Below are 12,875 nucleotides of genomic sequence, written 5' to 3' on the forward strand. Positions count from 1 at the left end.
CAGGGCATGGTGGCTCACACCCATAATTCCAGCACTTTGGTAGGCTGGGGTGGGTGGATCACCTGAGGTCAGTTAGTTTGAAACCAGCCTGGCCAGCATGGTGAAACCCTATCTCTACTAAAGATAGAAAAATTAGCTGAGTTTAGTGATGGACGCCTGTAATTCCAGCTACTTGGGAGTCTGAGGCAGGAGAATCGCTTGAACCTGGGAGGTAGGGGTTGCAGTGAACCGAGACCAGACCATCACACTCCAGCCTGGGCAACAAGAGTGAAACTTCATCTCAAAAAAAAAAAGGAATTAAAAAATAATGTATAGGATAACGCTTTGAGAGCCTGTGAATGTCCTATTACTAAAAACCCAGTGGTTTTAGCATCCTTTAATCATCCTTGCCTATTTTAATTATTGTATTAGTGATTGAAATTCTTCTAAATAGAAGCCTTTTCTACTAAAAATTTTTTTACTTTTTTTTCTTCTTGAGATGGAATCTCACGGTTGCCTAGGCTGGAATGCAGTGGCGCGATCTCGGCCTACTGCAATCTTCGCCTCCTGGGTTCAAGCAATTCTTCTGCCTCAGCCTCCCGAGTAGCTGGGACTACAGGTGTATGCCAGCACGCCCAGCTAATTTTTTTGTATTTTTAGTAGAGATGAGCTTTCACCATGTTGGCCAGGATGGTTTTGATCTGCTGACCTTGTGATCCACCTGCCTTGGCCTCCCAAGTGATGGGATTACAGGTGTGAGCCACTATGCCCAGCCACTTCTTTATTTCTTATTTTTCTCATAACTTTAATAGTGTTTACTTGGTGTCATCTTTGTTTTTGGCAGTGGACTCATGATATAATTGATAAGAGCTAGGGTGGAAAGTCTGGGTTTAAGTGTTCTGTAACTTTGCTAGCTGTAAAACATTGGATAAATCACTTCATCTCTGTTTTCTGGCTTAATGCGTATCCTAACTACTTGATAGGCTTGTGACGATAACTAATAAGAGTATATGTGACAGTAATTTTTAAATTGAGAAACAATGTTATTCAAAATCATAACACTTTTTCTATATCTTTTTACATCTAATATATACAGTATATAGTATACTACACTGAATAGTATACTACAGTAGTAGGTGTTGAATAAATGCTTGTTGAGTAAATGAGGTAAAATATTAATTTATAAATCAGGTGAATTTTGACATACATGATTTATATACTTCTTTTTTTTTGAGACATGGGGTTCATTCTCACTTTGTTACCCAGGCTGGAGTGCAGTGGTGTGATCTCGGCTCACTGCACCCTCTGCCTCCTCAGTTTGTGTTCCTCCCACCTCAGCCTCCTGAGAAGCTGGGCTTACAGGCATATATGTGTTACCATACCCAGCTAATTTTTATGTTTAGTAGAGACATCACGTTGGCCAGGCTGATCTTGAACTCCTGAGTGCTGGGATTATAGGTGTAGGCCACTGCTTCCAGCCTCCATTGATATATATATCAATATATTGCAAAAAATGTCAGAGTCGGTTTTAGTTGGCAATAAAAATAGTAAAAAACCGAAATTGTGTCTACCTTGAATTTTGAACTTCAGTATCTCTTAATGTTCATTGTAGGCGTGTGCTGATAAGTTGAAAAGAGAAATAGAGCTGTATGGTTGCCCCCCTGATTTTCCAGATGAAGAAGAGGAAGAGGAAGAAACCAATGTTAAAACGGAAGATACAGTAATTAAAGATAAAGCTAAAGGAAAAAAGGTTTGATGGTGGTTGATATTTATGTTGGTTGAAATTTTCTATTTTTCTGATTTATATGTGCATTCCCAGTACTAGCATGGTGCCTGACACATAAAATGTAGTAGATGATTTTTACAAAGTATCAAAGCAAAAAATTATTTTCTTTCTTGTTGCCTTTATCATCTTTTCTGAACTAATTTTAGATTTACAGAAGAGTTGCAAGATAGTCTAGAGATGTTACCTCTTATATAACTATGATACTATTTTTCAAATTAAGGAATTAACATTAGTATAGTAGTATTTACTAAACTACAGATTTTTTTAGATTTTACCAGCTTTTTCACTAATTTCCTTTTTTCTTCCAAGGTCCAATTCAGGATCCCACACTGTAGTTAGCTGTTGTGTCTCCTTACTGTGTTTCCTTAATCTTTACTCTGTTTCATTTTCTTCCATGACCCTTACTCTTTTAACGAATACTGGCCAGATAATTATAGATTATGCCTCATTTTGTTTGTCTGATGCTTTTTCATCGTTAGATTGAGGTCACTGATTTGGAGGAAGACTGTTAGAGAGGAATTTGTCCTTCTCAAATATTAGGAAGTATATGATATTAATATGTCATCTTGTTGATGTTAACATTGATCATTTGGTTAAGATGGTTTCTGCCAGGTTTTTCTTCTACAAAGATTTTGTTTTTCCTTTTGTAATTACTATATATTTTGGGAGAGATCTTTTGAGGCCGTAGAAATAATACTGTGTTTCTTTTAAAATATTTGCTCATTAATTTTAGCATTCGTCAGTGGATCTTGCCTACAACAGTTATTACTGTGGTGTTCTAATGGTGATTTTCCATTTTCCTCATTCTTTCTACATTTGTTATCTAGAATTCTTCTGAAAGGAAGAGCTGTCCTTTCTCCCCCACTTACTCTATCCTTTTTACGTCATATGGATTCGTAGATACTTTATTCTTTAGGTTATAAGCCAATACCATTGAGCTTTTTGTTTTTTAAGAGATGGAGTCGGCTGGGCGTGGTGGCTCAAGCTTGTAATCCCAGCACTTTGGGAGGCCAAGGCGGGTGGATCACGAGGTCGAGAGATCGAGACCATCCTGGTCAACATGGTGAAACCCCGTCTCTACTAAAAATACAAAAAAATTAGCTGGGCATGGTGGCGCGTGCCTGTAATCCCAGCTACTCAGGAGGCTGAGGCAGGAGAATTGCCTGAACCCAGGAGGCGGAGGTCGCAGTGAGCCGAGATCGCGCCATTGCACTCCTGCCTGGGTAACAAGAGCAAAACTCCGTCTCAAAAAAAAAAAAAAAAAAAAGATGGAGTCTCACTATGTTGCTGGCCTTCAGCTCCAGGGCTCAAACTGTCCTCTCACCTCAGTCTTCTGAGGAGCTGGAACTATAGGCTTGCACCACTGTGCCTGGCTACTACTGGGTTGTTTTTTTTGTGTGTGTGTGGTTGTTAACAACACCGTAATTTGTTTTCAAATTGTTCTTTTTTGTTAGAATAAAGCTAGAATAAATAAATTGTTCTAGCTTTGGCCATTGGGAGTTCTTTTAGCTTGGCTCCTGTATCCATTAGACATTCTGTCATCTTCCCTTGTTCAAAGCACTTTCTTACTTTGTGGTGTCATAAGCTGTTCCAGGCTTATCTTGTATTTTCCATGAGTCAACCAAGGAATCAACCACTTCTCCAAGGTTTCTTTTATTGAAGAATGATATTCAAAAACTAAGGTCTGAGTGCTGGGTGTGCTGATTGCCTGGGGTATCACTGCTTCTAGGCACTCTCAGTGGAAAGAGCAAAGAAATATATTTATGTCTGCTAAGCCATGTATACACACATCGTTTCTATTTCATTATCTATTTGTATGTATATTAAAAAACAAGTTTATACTCATACCCCTGGCTCCATCTTAGCACCATGGGCCTCATTCTAGCATTTTCCCTTGGCTAATTTGTGACTTCTTACTACAATAGTGAGAAACTTGGCTCTCATTATCTATTTGGTTTTTTAAATTTTTTTATTTATAAAAAAAAAAATTTATAAAAAAATATTTATAAAAAAATGTTTTAGCCTCCCAAATAGCTAGGATTACAGGTGTGTGCCACCACATCCAGCTAATTTTTGTTTTTTTGAGACGGAGTTTCGTTCTTGTTACCCAGGCTGGAGTGCAATGGTGTGATCTCAGCTCACCGCAACCTCCGCCTCCTGGGCTCAGGCAATTCTCCTGCCTCAGCTTCCTGAGTAGCTGGGATTACAGGCACACGCCACCATGCCCAGCTAATTTTTTGTATTTTTAGTAGAGACGGGGTTTCACTATGTTGACTAGGATGGTCTCGCTCTCTTGATCTCATGATCCACCCGCCTCAGCCTCCCAAAGTGCTGGGATTACAGGCTTGAGCCACCGCGCCCGGCCAATTTTTGTATTTTTAGTAGAGATGGGGTTTGACCACATTAGCCAAAGCTGGTCTTGAACTCCAGGCCCTCAAGTATATTTATTTATGTGTTCAATCCTAGTTTACTAGTAAAGCAGTTTCAGAATTGCCAACCAATATCCCTGGGAGAAACAGTTTTACTGATTAAAGTACAGTGTTAGTGTGTAATTCTTTTTGTCTTTAAAATCTAATTAACACACTGTTTTCCAAAACTGCCTACCTCCTTTCTTCCCTCTCCCTTTAGTGTGGTTATATCATATATTTGTAATGCAGTTAGATAGATTTGTCACAGTCTGCATTCCACCTTAGGTTCTTCCAATATCTGGTTAAAATTTTTTTTTTTTTTTGAGACAGTCTTGCTCTGTCATCCAGGCTGGATTGCAGTGGCTCAATCTCGGCTCACTATAACCTCAGCCTGCCAGGTTCAAGCGATTCTCCTGCCTCAGCCTCCCGAGTAGCTGGGACTACACAGGCATGTGCCAGCATGCCTGGCTAATTTTTTTTGTATTTTTAGTAGAGGCAGGGTTTCACCATGCTGACCAGGCTGGTCTCGAATTCCTGACCTCGTGATCCGCCCACCTCGGCCTCCCAAGTTGCTGGGATTACAGACGTGAGCCACCGTGCCTGGCCTCATTCTGGTTGAATTAAAAAAAATTTATATACCATAAAATTTGCTCTTTTTTTTTTTTTTTTTTTTTTGAGAGAGTCTTGCTCTGTCACCCAGGCTGGAGTGTAGTGATGCAGTCAGTCTTGGCTCACTGCAACCTCTTCCTCCTGGGTTCAAGCAATTCTCATGCTTTAGCCTCCCAAATAGCCAGTATTACAGGTGTGTGCTACCACCTCCAGCTAATTTTTATATTTTTAGTAGAGATGGGGTTTGACCACATTAGTCAAAGCTGGTCTTGAACTCCAAGCCCTCAAGTGATCTGCCTACTTTGGCCTCCCACAGTGCTGGGATTACAGGTGTGAGCTACTCTGCCTGGTTGAAAGTTTCCTATCTGTAGTATATAGTTCTGTGGGTTTGAAAATGCCTGGAGTTATGTTCCTACCAGCACCTTACCATATAGAGCAGTTCTCTTTCCCCCCAACATTTTCTTATGCTGCCTCATTGTAGTGTTAAAGTTTAGCCAAATTTCTTACCTTCAACTTCTGGCATTTGGTTGTCTTTTTCATATTCATAATTACTGGAAAAGGAAGAAAGTGTTGTGAGTAGCCTCTTTATAGATAAATAAGGTACACGTTGTATTAGGACAAAGGAAACAGAAGGTTTGGCACTGAGATCTTATCTTCATGATAGGTAGTTCTTTACGTTGCCATCCTTATTGGTGCCAGTGTATTGGCAGATATCCTGGCTATACAGTTTGACACACTAAATAGTACAACTAATTTCTTTCGTCTTCTATCAGCAGCATTATTTTAGAATTAAAAAAAATTACCAAATGGGATTATTGACTTAAAATTACTGTGGTTCTGGATGTTAGACAATTTTTGGTTATTCCTTTTTTTTTTTTTTGATCTTGAGTCATTTTCCTGGGATGTTGATTATTCTTTGGTCGAGTTTATTTTTGTCCATTATTTTCAGAGTAAAGCTGCTGCTAAAGCTGGATCTTCTAAATACCAGTGGGGCATTATGAAATCCCTTGGTCTGTCTGATGAAGAGATAGTAAAATTTTCTGAAGCAGAACATTGGCTTGATTATTTTCCACCACTGGCCCTTCAGGATCTAAAGAGAATGGGTTTGAAGGTAGGTCTATAAAGAAAATAGGAGGAAAGCATTTACAGGCGTGCGCTGTTTTATTGTGCTTTGCTTTATTGTGCTTTCCAGGAATTGTTTGCTTTTTACAAATGGAAGGTTTCTGGCAGCCCTTCGTTGAGCAAGTCTATTGGCACTATTTTTCCAACAGCATTTGCTTAATTCATGTCATATTTTGGCAATTATTGTAATACTTCAAACTTTATTATTATCTGTCATGGTGATCTATGTTCAGTGATCTTTGATGTTATTATTGTAATTGTTTTAGGTTGCCATGAACTATACCCTTATAAGATGGCACACTTAATTGGTAAATGTTTGGCCAGGCACGGTGGATCACGCCTGTGGTCCCAGCACTTTGGGTGGCCAAGGTGGGTGGATCACGAGGTCAGGAGATCGAGACCATCCTGGCTAACAGTGAAACCCCATCTCTGCTAAAAATACAAAAAAATTAGCTGGGCATGGTGGCACATACCTGTAATCCCATTTGCTCGGGAGGCTGAGGCAGGAGAATCACTTGAACCTGGGCGGCAGAGGTTGCAGTGAGCTGAGGTTGTGCCACTGCACTCCAGCGTTGGTGACAAAATGAGACTATGCTGCAAAAAAAAAAAGAAAAATCGGTAAATGTTTGTGTTCTGACTGCTCCACTGACTGGTTGTTTCCCTCTTTCTCTCCTTGGCTTTCCCTATTTTCTAATAAACAACAATTTTGAAATGAAGCCAGTTATTAACCCTATAGTGGCTTCTAAGTGTTCATGTGAAAGGGAAAGTTGCACGTCTCTCACTTTAAGTAAAAAGCTAGAACTGATTAAGCTTAGTAAGGAAGGCATGTTGAATGGCAAGATAGGCTAAAAGCTGGGCCTCTTCTGCCAAACAGTCAGGCAAGTTGTGAATGCAAAGAAAAGTTCTTTTTTTTGAGACGGAGTCTCACTGTGTCACCCAGGCTGGAGTGCTGTGGTGTGATTTCAGCTCACTGCAACCTCCACCACTCGAGTTCAAGCTATTCTCCTGCCTTAGCTGCCCGAGTAGCTGGGATTAGAGGAATCTACCATGCCTGGCTAATTTTTTTTTTTTTTTTTTGAGATGGAGTTTCACTCTTGTTACCCAGGCTGGAGTGCAATGGCGCGATCTCGGCTCACCGCAGCCTCCACCTCCTGGGTTCAAGCAATTCTCCTGCCTCAGCCTCCTGAGTAGCTGGGATTACAGGCACGCGCCACCATGCCCAGCTAAATTTTTGTATTTTTAGTAGAGATGGGGTTTTACCATGTTGACCAGGATGGTCTCGATCTCTTGACCTCGTGATCCACCCGCCTCGGCCTCCCAAAGTGCTGGGATTACAGGCTTGAGCCACCGTGCCTGGCCTCCTGGCTAATTTTTATATTTTTAGTAGAAATAGGGTTTCACCATGTTGGTCAGGCTGGTCTAGAACTCCTTACCTCAGGTGATCCGCCCATCTTGGCCTCCCAAAGTGCTGGGATTATAGGTGTAAGCCGTGGTGCCTGGACCAAAGAAAAGTTCTTGAAGGAGATTAGAAGTGCTTCTATAGTAAACACATGATGATGAGAAAATGAAATGACCTTATTGCTGATATGGAGAAAGTTTAGTCCATATAGAAGATCAAACCAGCCATGATAGCCTAATCTGCAGGAAGGCCTTAACTCTTCAATTCTGTAAATTCAGAGAGGTGAGGAAGATGCAGAAAAGTTGGAAACTTGGAAGCTAGCAGAGGTTGGTTCTTGAGGTTTAAGGAAAGAAACCACTTCCATAATATGAAAGTGCAAGGCTCATGGCATAATCATTGAAATTTTTTTAAAAAAAGTGCAAGGTATAGGCTGGGCGTGATGGCTCATGCCTGTAATCCCAGCACTTTGGGAGGCTGAGGTGGGTGGATCACCTGAAGCCAGGAGTTTGAGACTAGCCTGGCCACCATGGGGAAACCCCAACTCTATTAAAAATACAAAAATTAGCCAGGTGTGGTGGTAGGCTCCTATAATCCCAGCTACTTGAGAGACTGAAGGAGGAGAATTGCTTCAACCCAGGAGGCAGAGGTTGCAGTTAGCTGAGATTGTGCCATTGCACTCCATCCTGGGCAACAAGAGCGAGACTCTGTCTAAAAAAAAACAAAAACAAAAACAAAGAAAAGTACAAGGTGAAGAAAAAATGCTGATGGAGAAGCTGCAGCAAGCGTCTACATTTATTTAGAGGATCTAGCTAAGATCATTGATCAAAGTGGCTACAGTAAACAGCAGATTTTCAATGCAGACAAAACATCTTCCTTCCAATGAATAAGATGCTATAAGACTTTCATAGCCGGGCGCGGTGGCTCAAGCCTGTAATCCCAGCACTTTGGGAGGCCGAGGCGGGTGGATCACGAGGTCGAGAGATCGAGACCATCCTGGTCAACATGGTGAAACCCCGTCTCTACTAAAAATACAAAAAAAAAAAAATTAGCTGGGCATGGTGGCACGTGCCTGTAATCCCAGCTACTCAGGAGGCTGAGGCAGGAGAATTGCCTGAACCCAGGAGGTGGAGGTTGCAGTGAGCCGACATCGTGCCATTGCACTCCACCTGGGTAACAAGAGTGAAACTCTGTCTCAAAAAAAAAAAAAAAAGACTTTCATAGCTAGAAAGAAGTCAGCATCTGGCTTCAAAGAATGGGCTGATTCTTGTTAAAGGCTAATGTGTCTACTGACTTTAAGTTGAAACCAGTGCTCATTTACCATTTTGAAAATTTTAAGGCCTTTAAGAATGGTGCCAAATCTGTCTATGCTCTATAAATGGAAAAATAAAGCCCGGGTGACAGCACATCTGTTTACAGCATGGTTAGTGAAGGTTTTAAGCCCACTCCTGAGACCTACTGCTCCAGAAAAAAAATTTCTTTGAAAATATTATTATTGTTAATTGACAATGCACCTAGTCACCCAAGAGCTCTGATGACGATGTACAAGGAGATGAATGTTTTTATGCCTGTGAACACATTTATCGTGCAGTCTGAATCAAGGAATCATTTGACTTGGAGGTCTTATTTAAGAGATACATTTTATAAGGCTATAGCTGTCGTAGATAGTAAATCCTCTGATGGATCTGGGCAAAGTAAATAGAAAATGTTCTGGAAAGGATTCATTGTTGTAGATGCCATTAAGAACACTTATGATTCATGGGAAGAGGTCAAATTACCAACATTAACAGGATATGGAAGAAACTGATTGCAACTCTGATGGATGACGTTGAGAGGTTCAAGACTTCAAGGGAGGAAGTTACTGCAGATGTAGTAGAAATTGCAAGAGAACTAGAATTAGAAGTGGAGCTTTATGCTGGGCGCGGTGGCTCAAGCCTGTAATCCCAGCACTTTGGGAGGCCGAGGTGGGTGGATCACAAGGTCAAGAGATCGAGACCATCCTGGTCAACATGGTGAAACCCCGTCTCTACTAAAAATCTAAAACATTAGCTGGGCATGGTGGCGCGTGCCTGTAATCTCAGCTACTCAGGAGGCTGAGGCAGGAGAATTGCTTGAACCCAGGAGGCGGAGGTTGCGGTGAGCCGAGATCGCGCCATTGCACTCCAGCCTGGGTAACTAGAGTGAAACTCCATCTCAGAAAAAGAAAAAAAAAAAAAAAAAGAAGTGGAGCTTGAAGATAAGCCTGAATTGCTATAATCTTATGAGAAAACTTGAATGGATGAGAATTTGCTTATTACAGATAAGCAAAGAAAGTAGTTTCTTGAGGCCGGGTGCGGTGGCTCAAGCCTGTAATCCCAGCACTTTGGGAGGCCGAGGCGGGTGGATCATGAGGTCAAGAGATCGAGACCATCCTGGTCAACATGGTGAAACCCCGTCTCTACTAAAAATACAAAAAATTAGCTGGGCGTGGTGGCGCATGCCTGTAACCCCAGCTACTCAGGAGGCTGAGGCAGGAGAATTGCCTGAACCCAGGAGGCGGAGGTTGCGGTGAGCCGAGATCGTGCCATTGCACTCCAGCCTGGGTAACGAGAGCAAAAGTCCGTCTCAAAAAAAAAAAAAAAAGAAAGTAGTTTCTTGAGATGGAGTCTACTTCTGGTAAAGGTGCAGTAAACATTGTTGAAATGACAACAAAGGATTTTGAATATCACATCAACTTAGTTGATAAAGCAGTGGTGGGTTTTGAGAGGATTCACTCTCAATTTTTTTTTTTTTTTTTTTTTTTTTTTGAGATGGAGTTTCGCTCTTGTTGCCCAGGCTGGAGTGCAATGGAGCAATCTTGGCTCACCACAACCTCCGTTTCCTGGGTTCAAGTGATTCTCCTGCCTCAGCCTCCTGAGTAGCTGGGATTACAGGCATGCACCACCATGCCTGGATTATTTTATTTCATTTTATTTTATTTTTTTAGTAGAGACGGAGTTTCTCCATATTGGTCAGGCTGGCCTTGAACTCCTGAACTCAGCTGATCTACCTGCCTTAGCCTCCCAAAGTGTTGGGATTACAGGCGTGAGCCACTGTGCCCTGCCCACTCCCTATTTTGAAAGTTCTGTTGTGAGTTAAATGCTGTCAGACAGCATTGCATGCTACAGAGAAACCTTTTGTGAAAGGAAGAGTCCATGGATGTGGCAAACTTCATTGTTGTCTTATTTTAAGAAATTGCCATAGCCATCCCAACCTTCAGTAGCCACTTCTCTGAACAGTTAGCAGCCGTCAACATTGAGGCAAGACTCACCATCAGCACTAAGATTACAACTCACTGAAGGCTCAGATGATTATTAGCATTTTATAGCAATAATGTATTTTAAAATTAAGGTATATACATTTTTTTTTTTTAAACGGAGTTTTGCTCTTGTTACCCAGGCTGGAGTGCAATGGCGCGATCTCAGCTCACCGCAACCTCCGCCTCCTGGGTTCAGGCAATTCTCCTGCCTCAGCCTCCTGAGTAGCTGGGATTATAGGCACGCGCCACCATGCCCAGCTAATTTTTTGTATTTTTTAGTAGTAGAGACGGGGTTTCACCATGTTGACCAGGATGGTCTCGATCTCTTGACCTCGTGATCCACCTGCCTTGGCCTCCCAGAGTGTTGGGATTATAGGCGTGAGCCACTGCGCACGGCCTAGAAAGGAGTTTTATTCAAAGAATATGAAGAAGCCCAAGTTTAGCTTGAATATTTAGGAATACATAAAAGTAGCATTAAATGTTTCTTCTTAATTTATTATAGCTTCTATACGTTTGTCAGTATGTAAATGTATATGCTTAAAAACATACTTTTAATAAATTAAGGTAATAATTGTGATATATTTTTAATAGTGGAACTTGGGCCGGGCGTGGTGGCTCACGCCTGTAATCCCAGCACTTTCGGAGGCCGAGGCAGGTAGATCACAAGGTCAAGAGATCGAGACCATCTTGGCCAACATGGTGAAACCCCATCTCTACCAAAAATACAAAAATTGGCCGGGCTTGGTGGCATGCGCCTGTGGTCCCAGCTACTTGGGAGGCTGAGGTGGAAGAATCACTTGATCCCAGGAGGCTGAGGTTGCAGTGAGCCAAGATTGCGCCACTGCACTCCAGCCTGTTGACACAGCAAGACTCTGTCTCAAAAAAAAATAAATATTGGAACTTGGAAAAATTTTTTTAGTAGTTGATCTAATTCTAGGTTAGAAGAGTAAATAATTGCTTCATAGGAATTCTTATTCTTACAAAATTTGCATATTTCTGAAGAATTGCCTTTAAAAAAATTTTCTTTTTATAGGTAGACTGGCGTCGTTCCTTCATTACCACTGATGTTAATCCTTACTATGATTCATTTGTCAGATGGCAATTTTTAACATTAAGAGAAAGAAACAAAATTAAATTTGGGAAGCGGTAAGTTTGTTGTACTTGAGCATAATAAAGCAAAAGTCAATTGAGCATGGTGGCTCATGCCTGTAATTCCAGTGCTTTAGGAAACTGAGGTGAGGAGCTTGCTTGAGGCCAGGAGTTTGAGACCAGCCTGGGCAACATAGTGAGACCATATCTCTCTCTCTATATATATAAATTAGCCAGGCATGGTAGCATGCACCTGTAGTCCTAGCTACTTGAGAGGATGGGGCAGGAGGATTGCTTATGTGAATGAATAAGTAAATACCTCATAACCTACCTTTTTCCATTATCTTTCTGTTTTTAAAATACTTTTTTTGTTTCTATTCTCTCGTATCCTTTGTTTTCCTTTTTTCCTTACCAGTGTCTTAATTTCTCTGAGCTGCGTAGTGTTTATGACAGATACAACCAGGGAGAATGGGAGTGTGGGCTTTCATTATCTTACTAAAGAAGTGAAAATAAGTTATCTTTTTTGATTAATTTACATAATCAACTTCCTTGATAGTTTCATTTCTGAAGTCATTTTATAATCTTCTGTTTCATACCACAAAGCCAAGATCAGCGTGTATTTTTCAGTGGTACTACCTTTGATGAAGGTAGAAAGCTTTCATTAAATAAGTAGGTTGACAGTGGAACTCTACTGTAAGAGTACACATAATAGATATAGATATCTACTCAGAAGTTTTAGTTACAAGACGTGTAAGAAGTTAGGTGCAACACTGGCAAATACGTTAGGATAAAAATGTAAATATTATAATAATGTTTGTCACTTACTGTTTATTTTTTAGATATACCATTTATTCTCCAAAAGATGGACAGCCTTGCATGGATCATGATAGACAAACCGGAGAGGTGATTATTTGTGAGATAGAGTTGCTATTATAATAATCCTTAATATGACCATAGAGTTTAAGAAATGGAAACCTAAAAATAACTTGATTGCAGTGCTGAGGGATATAGTCCTGATACTCTGGTGGGTATGAAGAAGAGTCAGAGTATCAATAGAGGTATCTATATCTTGTGTAGTACCTGGCTACCCCAAGAGTCGTCTGAGGACAGCTGCATCAGTTTGTTACCGGAAAGCACATTGTTGAGCCTCACTCCAAAATTGTTGAATCAAAAGTTCCGGGGATGGGGCCCAGGATTATCTTTTTACAA

The 12,875-nt window shown here is 40.9% G+C and overlaps 1 protein-coding gene across 1 annotated transcript in view; it reads left to right on the forward strand.

The window, feature by feature from the left end:
• The window catches only part of LARS1 (leucyl-tRNA synthetase 1), a 74,790-nt gene that overhangs the window by 14,815 nt on the left and 47,100 nt on the right, over nucleotides 1-12,875 (forward strand). The window contains exons 5-8 of the mRNA XM_039475920.2: nucleotides 1,592-1,729; nucleotides 5,732-5,893; nucleotides 11,611-11,723; nucleotides 12,506-12,569. Coding sequence (XP_039331854.1) covers nucleotides 1,592-1,729; nucleotides 5,732-5,893; nucleotides 11,611-11,723; nucleotides 12,506-12,569 — 477 coding nt within the window. The remainder of the gene's footprint in view (nucleotides 1-1,591; nucleotides 1,730-5,731; nucleotides 5,894-11,610; nucleotides 11,724-12,505; nucleotides 12,570-12,875) is intronic.

The sequence above is a fragment of the Saimiri boliviensis genome, chromosome 1, assembly GCF_048565385.1.
Source record: "Saimiri boliviensis isolate mSaiBol1 chromosome 1, mSaiBol1.pri, whole genome shotgun sequence".
In the NCBI taxonomy this organism is placed as follows: domain Eukaryota; kingdom Metazoa; phylum Chordata; class Mammalia; order Primates; family Cebidae; genus Saimiri; species Saimiri boliviensis.